The sequence below is a fragment of the Orcinus orca genome, chromosome X, assembly GCF_937001465.1.
Source record: "Orcinus orca chromosome X, mOrcOrc1.1, whole genome shotgun sequence".
NCBI lineage: Eukaryota > Metazoa > Chordata > Mammalia > Artiodactyla > Delphinidae > Orcinus > Orcinus orca.
In genome coordinates this window covers 27650930-27663570 of record NC_064580.1, presented here as the reverse complement: position 1 = coordinate 27663570, position 12641 = coordinate 27650930, and the positions used below count along the sequence as shown (strand labels likewise).

The following is a 12641-nucleotide window of genomic DNA, read 5'->3' as shown; positions in this document are numbered from 1 at the left end:
AAAAAAAAAATCAGTAAGTGTGAAGAAAAATTATGTAAAATTAAGATTATCCTTAAATTCCTTAAAATCAACCACTAGGCACAGTAAACTTAGTTTTGTGTATGCTACAGTAATATGTAACACTACATATATAACTTATATTGTACTTAACTTCTGTATAATTACAAATGCAAAATCTAACTCTATAGCATTCTTATTTGCAAAGAAAAGAGAACAGGAGCACAGAGTTGAATTGGGGAAGCATTTATGAAATGTAATCTGTATCATTAATACTTTGATAACCAGTTAGGGAATTAAAATTAAAAGCACTTATTGCTCAGAAAGTACACTTTCCAAGAAACTACCTTAGAAAAGTCCATAAACAATGTTTATAGGCCCCCATGATCCTCGCCTCCTGCTGTTCATGGCCTTCCATGATCCTTTCCCTTTGAGTGAGGTGGGACTATGACTTGCTTCTAACAAACAGGACATGTCAAAGGTGATGGGACGTATGTGATGATGTGCATATGATTACGTTGCATAAGATTACCACACCTGTTTTCTGGACTCTCTCCCTCCCTTGCTGGTGTTAAGTCCTCACATGGGAAGGAACTTCAGGCGGCCTCTAGGAGCTAAGGGCAGCCTCTGGCTGACTGCTAGCAAGAAACTGAAACCCCCAGTCCTACAACCACAAGGAACCAAATCTGGCCAATAATCTGAGTGAACCTGGAAGCAGATGGAGCCTCAGATGACACTGTAGCCTCAGCCTACACCTTGACTGCCAGCCTGGTGAGACCTTGAGCAGAGGATCCAGCTAAGCTTTGCCTGGACTCCTGACCCGTGGAAACTATAAGATAATAAATGGGTAAGGTTTTAAGCCGCTTACATCAGTGGTAATATTGTTATGCAGCAACAGTTAACTAATATATGAGACTTATACCTGAAATGGAATATCTGGCTGAAGAGGGATGAAAAACTCCAAAAACAAAAATTTAACACTATAATCACAAGTCATACAAACGATAGGAGAAAAAGGACATTCAAAGAAAACAATGGGGGGATATAAGGAATCCTCTTTGAAGCTCATGTTTAAATAGACAAAAATGGCATAACATAGGATTTGGTATATAAACAATATTTATTAAGTGTCTGCTATGTGCCAGCCTCTGGGATAGAGTGGTGAACAAGACAGATAAATATTCTGACCTCAGGGAACTTATATCCTAGTGACAGAATACAGAACGTGGAAGTCTCAAATCCAAAGTAAGCTCACGTTCATAATCAGATTAAAGGCCCCCAAAAGAATTTTGTTTCGTGAAATAACATTTAGAAAAAGAAGATGAACAAGGAAGGGAAAAGCACCGCTTGGGGAAGACAGTGCACAGATGGCAGAGGGAAGGCAGAACTACTCGTTCTATTTTGGTAATCCTTGGTCTATTTTGCTTCAGTATCTTCCACCACTAAGAAAATTTTCCAACTATTAAGAGTGGTACAGGGCTTCCCTGGTGGCACAGTGGTTAAGAATCCGCCTGCCAATGCAGGGGACACGGGTTTGAGCCCTGGTCTGGGAAGATTCCACATGCCACGGAGCAACTAAGCCTGTGTGCCACAACTACTGAGCCTGCACTCTAGAGCCCACGAGCCACAACTACTGAGCCCGCATGCCACAACTACTGAGCCCGTGTGCCACAACTACTGAAGCCCTCCCACAGGTCTAGTGCCCATGCTCCGCAACAAGAGAAGCCACCGCAATGAGAAGCCCGTGTACCGCAACGAAGAGTAGCCCCCGCTTGCCGCAACTAGAGAAAGCCCGCACGCAGCAACGAAGACCCAACGTAGCCATAAATAAATAAATGTTTATTTAAAAAAAAAAAAGAGTGGGACAAATTTTAGCAGTTTAATATGAGTTTAAAGTCTCAAAACAACTGAAGCATCAGGTGTCCCAATTCCTTTTTACTAACAATGAAATAAGGACCCAGAGATGTTAATATTCTTGGTGATAAAAAAGAAGTAAACATCCCTATCAACAGAGATGGATGAGTTTGCACTTTAAAAATCACCTGTCCTGGGGCTTCCCTGGTGGCGCAGTGGTTAAAAATCCACCTGCCAATGCAGGGGACACGGGTTTGAGGCCTGGTCCGGGAAGATCCCACATGCCTGCTGTGGAGCAACTAAGCCCGTGAGCCACAACTACTGAGCCCACGAGCCACAACTACTGAAGCCTGCACGCAGCAACAAAGACCCAACGCAGCCATAAATAAATAAATAAATAAATAAACTACATTGTTAAAAAAAAATCACCTCTGTCCCTAACAGAGGATAACAGGCAAAACATAAAAAGAGAAAACCAAAACAACACATGCTAACTCAGACAGAGAATAGCATCAATGTGGACAGAAACAGAAATGCATGGCTAAGCAGGATTTGAGGCCACAGGCATGATGGATTGTGAGTCTTTTTCTGTGTGTGTCAGGGAGCAGGAGTGGTGGCCGGAGCTGACTCCTGCAGAGGAAAGGGATTCGAAGTGCTTGGTGTAAGATCAGGAAGACTGTCAGTGTCTGAAGCCAGGGGCTAGGTAGTGCTTTCCTGCTTGTGTAGGGGTACCGGAAAACAAGCAATTGTCTACGCGCTGACTAGGGCTATTGGCTTAATGGAAAATGAGTCTGGAAGGGAAAATTCCAAAATACATGAAGAAATCTATTATTAAAACATCAGCCATGGTGTTGGGAAAATAAAAAAGCTCCATGCAAGAGAATCAAACTGGACTACTTTCTCACACCATATATAAAAATAAACTCCAAATAGATTAAAAACTTAAATGCAAGACCTGGAACCATAAAACTCTTAGAGAAAACACAGGCAGTATGCTCTCTGACCTTGGGTCTTAGCAATATTTTTTTGGATCTGTCTCCTCAGGCAAGGGAAACAAAAGTGAAAATAAACTAAAAAGCTTTTGCACAGTGAAGGAAGGTATCAACAAAACGAAAAGGTAGCCCACTGAATGGGAGAAGATATTTGCAAATGATATATCTCATAAGGGGTTAATATACAAAATATACAAAGAACTCAAATAACTCAACATCAAATACAAACAAACAATTTGATTAAAAAATTGACAGAGGACCTGAGTAGACATTTTTCCAAAGAAGACATATGGATAGTCAATAAACACATGAAAAGGTGCTCAATATCACTAATCAACAGGGAAATGCAAATCATAACCACAATGAGCTAGATACCTGTCATAATGGCTATTATCAAAAATACTACAAACAACAAGTGTTGGCGAGGGTGTGGAGAAAAGGGAACTCTTGGACACCGTTGGTGGGAATGTTAAGTTGGTACAGCCACTGTGGAAAACAGTGTGGAGGTTCCTCAAAAAATCAAAAGTAGAGCTACCATACGATACAGCAAATCCACTTCTGGGTATTTTTCCAAAGAAAACAAAAACGCTAGTTAGAAAAGATATATGCACCCCTACGTTCATTGCATCACTATTTACAATAGCCAAGATATGAAAGCAACCTAAGCATCTATTAATAGATGGATAAAATGGATAACTTTATAATATATATAAAATGGAATATTATGACATCTTGCCATTTGCGAAAATATGGATGGACTTGAAGGGTATTGTGCTAAGTGAAATAAATCAGACAGAGAAAGAAAATATAGCATGATTTCACTTACATGTGGAATCTAAAAAATAAAACAAATGAATAAACATAATAAAACAGAAATAGACTCATAGAAACAGAGAACAAAATGCTGCTTGCCAGGGGGTAAGGGGGTAGCAGAATGAGTGAAATAGATGAGGGAGATTAAGAGGTACAAACTTCCAGTTATAAAATAAACAAGTCATGGGGATGTAATACACAGCATTGGGAATATAGTCAATAATATTGTAATAATTTTGTATGGTGACAGATGCTAACTAGACTTACTGTGGTGATCATTTTGTAATGTACAAAAATACTGAGTCACTATGTTACACACCTAAAACTAATGTAATATTGTAAGTCAATTATACTTCTATTAAAAATTGATTAAATTAAAAATATATATATACTTTGTATATATACTATATAAATTAGACATTACAGCATATCATATGCTAGCTTGCAAGCATCACTTCTAATGAAAATGTATGGAAGGGGAAAAAATGACATCAGTCAACAAAACATAACATCTGGAATAGAATTCATTCCAATCCAGTGGTTAGGACTCTGCGCTTCTACCGCAGGGAGCACGGGTTCAATCCCTGGTCGGGGAACTAAGACACTGTGTGTCCGCAGCACCGCCAAAAAGAGAAAAAAACAACAACAAAACAAAACAGTAACAACAAAAGAACACAAAGAGGTAGATTAAGGTATGATTTCCATGAAAAAAAACCCCATGAATTACAAATCAAAAGAAAAGAGAAATAAAATCAGGTGGACATGAAAAATAACCAGTTAAAGACTGTAGAAATGAAATTACTGAGTGAGATTAAAAAATGTAATAGATGAGATAAACTGTAGAATAGACAGAGAAAATAGGCAAAGTAGTGTTCCCATATACTGCTGGTGGTATTTACACATGGTAATGAAAAAGAATGGGACAATAGTTATATTTAACAACACAGATGAATTTCCCAAATAAAATGTTGAGTGAAAGAGGCCAGATCAAAGATTGCATACTGTATTACTCAGTCTCTCGCTTATATTTTTAATATATAAAGTATTAGCAACATGCAAAACTAACTTCCGTGTTTAGGGTTACACATTTAAGCGTTAGAATTGTAAAGAAAAGTAAGAGAGTGATCATAATAAAAGTCAGGGCAGGGTTAACTTAGGGGAAAGGGAAGAGGATGTGATTGGGAGGGGCACATAGAAGGTTCCTGGTAGTTTTCTGTTTCCTGACCTGGGTGAGGTTACATGGGTCTTCTTTTTATAATAATTTGTTAAGCTGTACATTGATGTTTTATGCATTTTTTCTATACATGTGTTACATTTCACAATTAAAACATTTTTGTTTTGTTTGTCTTAAAGAGAGAATTTGGAAATGTAAGGTAGATACTGAGAAACTCACCAGGGATGCAGCACAGAGAAACAAAGAGATTAAAAATATATAAAAGGGCAGTTAAGAGACATGGAGGGTGGGTTGGAAGGTTCCAATATCCGTACAATAGCAATTCCAGAAGAGGATGGAGGTAATGGTAGAGAAGCAATATTTGAAGAGATAATTGTTGAGAATGTTCCAGAACTGAAGACAGACTTGTATCCAAGTACCTAACAGAATAAGTAAAAATAAATCCAAACTCAGGCACATCATAGTAAAACTGTGGGACATCAATGATAAGGATATAACGTTTAAAACTTCCAGATTACCTATCTACAAAGGAACCACTTTTAAATCAGAACAGCGAAGGTCTCATCAGCATCAAAAAATGGCCAGAAGGGATGCAGATAAAGCAACTGAGTTTTATATCCACCCCAGAGAGAGAGCAAAATAAAGACAAACCTAAAAAAGAATAGGCTCACCGCACCAGACTCTATGAACTGTGAAAGGCTATCCCTCAGCAAGAAAAAACTGGGGGTGGGGGACGATGTAAAAGGTATGGGACCAAGGAAACGATACTGGACACAGAAATTGACAAAATATGTCAATTGATATGATTTATGATTGACTGAAAAGAAAACAGTATGAATTATTGAATGTTTAAGAAAAAGGGGAAATGAAAAATTTAAACTCAATAACATGATTATGGATGGAGGTGGCAAGGGTAAAGCATTCAAGGTCCTCATCATGGTTGGGTGGTTATTAGAAATACCAAACAATTATAAGCACTCTTAGAAAAATATATAGTTATTATTTTGAAGGTACTAGCAAAAAACTCCAAAACAACAACAAAAAATGAGAAATGCGTTATGTTGCTTCCAAATCAGCAGAGGGAGAATGAAAGAAGACTAAAAACTAAGAGGGGTAGTTATAGTTTCAGTTTTCAAAAAGGGTAGAAAGTTACTTTTTGAATACCTCAGATTGCCAAGCCTAACAACAATCTGTCAAATGAAAGAAATGGGTATTAAATATCTGCTTTGTAAGCACTTTAACCCAAAAAGGAAGCAGTGTGACCAGGTGGAATTTGCATGAATTCACTGAGAAAAAGTTTTACCCACCTAACTTTATTCTCTGCACTCTTTTTTGATTTTCTTAATTTTACAAGATGTTTGTTAACTGAAGAGAATTCGGAAAAGAAAAAAGATTCTATCTATTGTTGTTAATATACTAGTGTGTGTGTGTTGTGATCAAGTTGCTAGGTTAGTAGAAGGGTGTGACATATGGGAGATGCAGTGAAAAGAACACTGGACTTGGTAGACTGGAGCCCTGAATACTCAGATTTACAAGGAAGGAGATGGCACAGTGGAGCGGCCTAGGCATCTAGACTTTGATGCCCAGTAACCGGGATTTGCATCGACGATTGGCTACTTACTAGCTGTCAAGCTACCTTGGCCAAATGACTCCAATTTCACTTGTCTTCTTCATGTATAAAACAAGGGAATAGCAGGGTGTAGCAAAGCCTGTTGTCATCTAATCTATTGCCCCTCTCTACTTTAAAATTCTATGAAACTAAAAAAAAAAATTACATGAATCAAAACGAAATCATATGGGGCTTCCCTGGTGGCGCAGTGGTTGAGAGTCCGCCTGCCGATGCAGGGGACACGGGTTCGTGCCCCAGTCCGGGAAGATCCCACATGCCGCAGAGAGGCTGGGCCCGTGAGCCATGGCCGCTGAGCCTGCGCGTCCGGAGCCTGTGCTCCGCAATGGGAGAGGCCACAAAAGGGAGAGGCCCGCATACCACACACACCAAAAAACCCCAAAAAATCCAAAAAAACAATATCATAAAGCTTATGTGTTAAGTCTCCAGATGAGACAAAACTGGAAGAGGAACAGTGGGAAGAGTGAAAAAGCATTCAGACAGTGTCAGAACAGGCTGAAATTACTATCCTGAAATTTAACAGGAAGAAACAAAGACCTCAATTTAGATTAACAAAAGATCGTCTGTGCAAATACAAAATGGCATCGACTTGGCTTGATAATAATTCATTTGAAAAAGAGCGAGATATTTTAATATATGCTCCTGGAGCCAGTGATATGATGGGGTTATTAGACTAAATTAATGAACACTCAGGCTAGAGTAGCAGAAACAGTGTTTATGGTCACGGAGGCACAAATCCCACAGTGGGGATACCTCATTTTATTGTGCTTCACAGGTACTGTGTTTTTTACAAATTGAAGGTTTGTGGTAACCCTGCACAGAGCAAGTCTATTGGTGCCATTTTTCTAACAGCATTTGCTCACTTTGTGTTCCTGTGGCACATTTTGGTAATTCTCCCATTTTTTCAAACTTTTATTATTATAGTTGTTTAAGGTGATCTGAGACCAGTGATTTTTGGTGTTGCTATTGTAATTGTTTTGGGTTGCCATAAACTGTGCCTATATAAGACGGCGAACTTAATGATAAATGTGTGTGTTCTGGGCTTCCCTGGTGGCGCAGTGGTTGAGAGTCCGCCTGCTGATGCAGGGGACACGGGTTTGTGCCCCGGTCCGGGAAGATCCCACATGTCGCGGAGCGGCTGGGCCCGTGAGCCATGGCCGCTGAGCCTGTGCGTCCGGAGCCCGTGCTTCACAACGGGAGAGGCCATAGCAGTGAGAGGCCTGCGTACCGCAAAAAAAAAAAAAAAAAAAAAGTGTGTGTTCTGACTGCTCCACCAAGTGGCCGTTCCCCATCTCTCTCCCTCTCCTCAGGTCTCCCTATTCCCTGAGACAGAACAATAAGGAAATTAGGCCAATTAATAACCCTGCAATGGCCTCTAAGTGTTCAAGTGAAAGGAAAAGTCACATGTCTCTCACTTTAACTCAAAAGCTAGATAGAAATAATTAAACTTAGTGAGGAAGGAACATCTAAAGCTGAGATAGGCTGAAAGCTAGGCTTCTTGCCCCAAATGCTTAGCGAAGTTGTGAATGCAAAGGAAAAGTTCCTGAAGTAAATTAAAAGTACTCCAGTGGACACACAAATGATAAAGAAGTGAAATAGCCTTGTTGCTGATATGGAGAAAGTTTGAGGGGTCTGGATAGAAGATCAAACCAGCTACAACATTCCCTTAAGCCAAAGCCTAATCCAGAGCAAGGCCCTAACTCTCTTTAATTCTATGAAGGCTGAGAGACGTTAGGAAGCTTCAGAAAAAAATATTTGGAACTAACAGAGGTTGGTTCATGAAGTTTAAGGAAAGCAACTGTCTCTGTAACATAAAAGTACAAGGTAAAGCAGCAAGTGCTGATGTAGAGGCCACAGGAAGTAATTCAGAAGATCTAGCTAAGACACCTTCATTAATGAAGGGGGCCACACTAAACAACAGATTTTCAGTGTAGATGAAACAGCCTTATACTGGAAGAAGATATATCTGAAACTTTCATAGCTAGAGAAGATAAGTCAATGCCTGGCTTCAGAGCTTCAGAGGACAGGCTGACTCTCTTGTTAGGGGCTAACGCAACTGGTGACTTTAAGTTGAAGCCAATGCTCATTTACCATTCTGAAAATCCTAGGGTCCTAAGAATTATGCTAAATCTACTCTGCCTGTGCTCTATAAATGGAACAAGAAAGCCTGGATGACAGCACATCTGTTCACAACATGATTTACTGAATACTTAAAACCCTCTGTGGAGACCTAATGCTCAGAAGAGGATTCCCTCCAAAATATGACCACTCATTGACAATGCACCTGGTCACACAAGAGCTCTGATGGAGACATACAATGAGACTCGTGTTGTTTTCCTGCCTGCTAATGCAACATACATTCTGTAGCCCATAGATCAAGGAGTAATTTTGAATTTCAAGTCTTATTGTTTAAGAAATACATCTTGTATGGCTACAGCTGCCATAGATAGTGATTCCTTTGATGGGTCTATTCTGGGCAAAGTACACTGAAAACCTAGTAGAAAGGATTCACCACTCTAGATGCCATTAAGAACATTTGTGATTCATGGGAAGAGGTCAAAATTACAACATTAACAGGAGTTTAGAAGGAGTTCATTCCAACCCTCATGGATGACTTTGAGAGGTTCAACACTATTTCTAGGAAGTAACTAGAAATAGCAAGAGAACTAGAATTGGAAGTGGAGCCTAAAGATGTGACTGGGGACTTCCCTGGTGGCACAGTGGCTGAGAATTCGCCTGCCAGTGAAGGGGACACGGGTTTGATCTCTGGTCCGGGAAGATCCCACATGCCACGGAGCAACTAAGCCCATGCACCACAACTACTGAGCCCATGCGCCACAACTACTAAGCCCGTGCACCACAACTACTGAGCCCGTGTGCCACAACTATTGAGCCCGTGTGCCACGACTACTGAAGCCCGCGTGCCTAGAGTCCGTGCTCCGCAACAAGAGAAGCCACCGCAATGAGAAGCCCGCGCACCACAACAAAGAGTAGCCCCCTACTCGCTGCAACCAGAGAAAGCCTGCGTGCAGCAACGAAGACCCGAGGCAGCCAAAAATAAATAAATAAACAATAAAAATAAAGATGTGACTGAATTGTTGCAATGTCATTATAAAATTGTAACAGATGAGGAGTTGCTTCTCATTCTTACAGACAACACTGTGGTTTTCATTAGCTTTGAATGTTTGTCACATTATCTATACTGAATGAAATGTACTTACTTCTAACGCGTAATACACTGGTTTGTCTCTGCCCAGTTTGTAAGCCACTGTGGTCAGAAGGCCATGTTCAGAAAATACACACTGTAGGAAAGAGAAAAAGATTTCATTAGTCAGGAAAACAAAAAGATAGCATTAGAATATTTTTAAAGCAAAAATGATCTAGTTACAACATAATTCAATAAATATAACAATTCAGAAAATAGATCTTAAAAGTCAAAATTACCAGTATTAAGAACAGTACACTTAAACAGTATAAAAAGTTTATCCCTCGTTCCAAATTAGATTTGCATTAAGAATCTGACAAAGTCCTAGTATAGATATCCCACTAACACAATTAAACACACACATGTAAAATTCAAAGAACCTAAAATGGTTCTTACAAGAACCATTCACATGTAGTGATTTTCATCATTTTTACTGAGCTCTAAATTAAACCCTGATAGAAATTAAATAAAAGCTCCTGACTCAAAAGTAACTTAATAGCAAATTATGCTCAAGTATTATTTATATGAAGTTAAAGAAGACTTTCACTAATCTTTTAATTTGAAAAAAACCAACCTTACGGCCTGTATTACATAGTAAGAAACAGCCTGTTCCATACCTATAGTTGGGGGAAGAATGAACAGTAGGACAATTTTATTAAAAGTAAATGATGAAACATTAATACTACAAAACTAACATTTAACTTAGAACAATAAAAGTAATTTATATTAAAGTTTTAGAAAAGTTCTAAAAGCTAACAAACATCACAAACTCTTTGGAATAATGTTTTAAAGAACAGTCTAGAAGAAAATGTACTTAGTGCAATCCTAATGGAAAAATGCAAGTATAGTATTTGGCACTTAGTCATAGCCCAGGGCCATGCTTATAAAATAGCACTGAGGTACAATAAATCCTAAATTCTGTCACACTTACATTGCTATTAATCCCCATGGAGTGAAGCATCATGACTAACAGGCATCCAGCAATGGGGCGGGCCAGCCTAGCTCCATCATTAGCACAGTCATAAACTTCTGGCATGGAGAGGGGGTAGGTCCAGGGTACAGGAAAGTGTAGGTAGACTTTGGGAAAATGAGGGGCCCAGAGGGAAAAGCTATTGCTGGTCTACTTTCCCTGTTCTCTGCGCAGGACAGGGCATTCTACTAACACTGGTGGGAGAGTCATAGCCAGCACGTAACACAGCTGCCGTGGAAGAACTGAATTTATTTTGTGACAGCCTTATCAGCAAAACCTTCGGACTCTGCAACAAATCTGGTGCTTGGACATGAGTGAGTGGTTTTGACTTGTGCCAGGCAGATAAGCAGCCCAAACTGATATCAGTAAGGGTCACATGGCGACAGTTTTCAAATCAGTTGGCTGTGACTATCACCCTTGGCTCTCCACAGCTGTCCTGCCCTGTTTGGGATTCCCTCCCCACGGGACTTGTGGGGCAAATAGAAAGCCAGGGCAATTTTTTCTGATAAACATTTTTCCAGGCACCACTGTTGTGAATGAGAATTAGCCCAAGACCGCCTATCTCTTCTCCTTGATTGTCGGCCTGCATGGGATTCATGAATATCTAAGTTTTCAAAGACACCAGTCAAATGACACTAGGTACAGGTAATAATATATATACGAATTCAAACACATAAATCGCTACGCCTTTTTACTTCTGTGACGCTGAAAAAGTTATATATTTTAAGTCAATCTCCTTTAATAAATATTTGTAAAAATGGAAGTGAATTTTCTGTTCCACACTATTTAAAGGAGAAATCTGTACTGATTTAGTCCCCATATAAACACTCTGTATACTGAATGGTAGTGTACAAGTCTTAAAGTATGAAATTGACGCAGAGGCTCAAGGTACTTAATAAAAGTGAATTCTTAAGTTTGTATATACTTGATAAGTAATTACTGAGTATTGTCAATATATGAAGAGACCTCCTTGCTACATTTAGGCCACAGCTTTCAAAACAGTGTACAGGCAATTACTTTCCTCTTAAATTTTATTATTTTTTTCTTCCCAGTCATCAAACCTATATGGGGTTTTCAGCATTTATATGGTCTACCAATCCTTCCTCAAACATCCCAGAAAGACGTCTGACGTTTCTAAGCTCTGGAAAGTTAAAGGTTGTTTGCTATTCTCCACGGAGAAGTGGGCCAAACAAAGATGGTATACAGCGGGAGCGTGAGTGGCCCTGGCCGAAGCTGTGAAACAGGCAGAAGGACTCCTCTTCTATTACACTTAGGGCCTCTGGGGAGAGGAGGCACTTAAAACACAAACTTAACTTAAAAACACAAACAAAATTCCCCAAACTTGGCCAAGATCCTGTTAACCTAACGAACTACGTACTTCACTTCCCGTTCCTGAATAGTTGCCTTTTTGCAAAGCACATTCTGTCTTGCTGTCTCTATTCTCTACCTACTCGCATCTCTTTTGACCACTTGCAACCTGGCTTCCATCTTGAGCATTGTACTAAAACTTCATTCTTTGAGGTCACCACTGAAGACCTGATTTCTATGTACAACGGTCTGTTCTCATTCTCAGCCTCCATGACCTATTTGTACTATTTTGCACTGCTGACCAAGCCCCTCTCTTCAACAGCTCTACACTGGATCTCCACTTTAATGACTAACTACATTCTATTTGTCTGACTTCTACATCCCTTCACCTCTTCCTTCTTCTAAATATCTCCTCTACCTGTATACTTTTTCTTGGTAATTTTATCTATTCTTATCGCTTCAAAAATCACCTCTAAATATGGGCAATTCAAAATCCCTTACTTTTATACTGAGTTCATTCCCCATTACCGTATGTGTGTAATGTACAGTCTACCAGTACTGCCAACGTGTCCCAAACAGAAATTCTTCTACTTGGACCCATTCCCTACTTTGGCTAAATCTAACCACTGGGCCCAGGGGACTAGTCTCCATACCTGCTTCCTGTCTCTTGTCCCTCTGTAGCGCCATGGACATCCACCCAT

At 39.7% G+C, this 12641-nt stretch overlaps 1 protein-coding gene across 11 annotated transcripts in view; it reads right to left on the bottom strand.

The window, feature by feature from the left end:
- GK (glycerol kinase) overlaps nucleotides 1-12641 on the bottom strand; it is an 82820-nt gene that overhangs the window by 19545 nt on the left and 50634 nt on the right. For all 11 annotated transcript variants that reach the window (XR_004477539.2, XM_049704796.1, XM_033407958.2 and 8 more), the window contains 2 exons: nucleotides 10237-10279; nucleotides 9679-9759 (listed from right to left, as the gene is read on the bottom strand). Coding sequence is in view for 10 of the 11 variants with exons in the window: in XM_049704796.1 (XP_049560753.1) it covers nucleotides 9679-9759; nucleotides 10237-10279 (124 nt within the window). In the remaining variant the exon portion in view is untranslated. The remainder of the gene's footprint in view (nucleotides 1-9678; nucleotides 9760-10236; nucleotides 10280-12641) is intronic.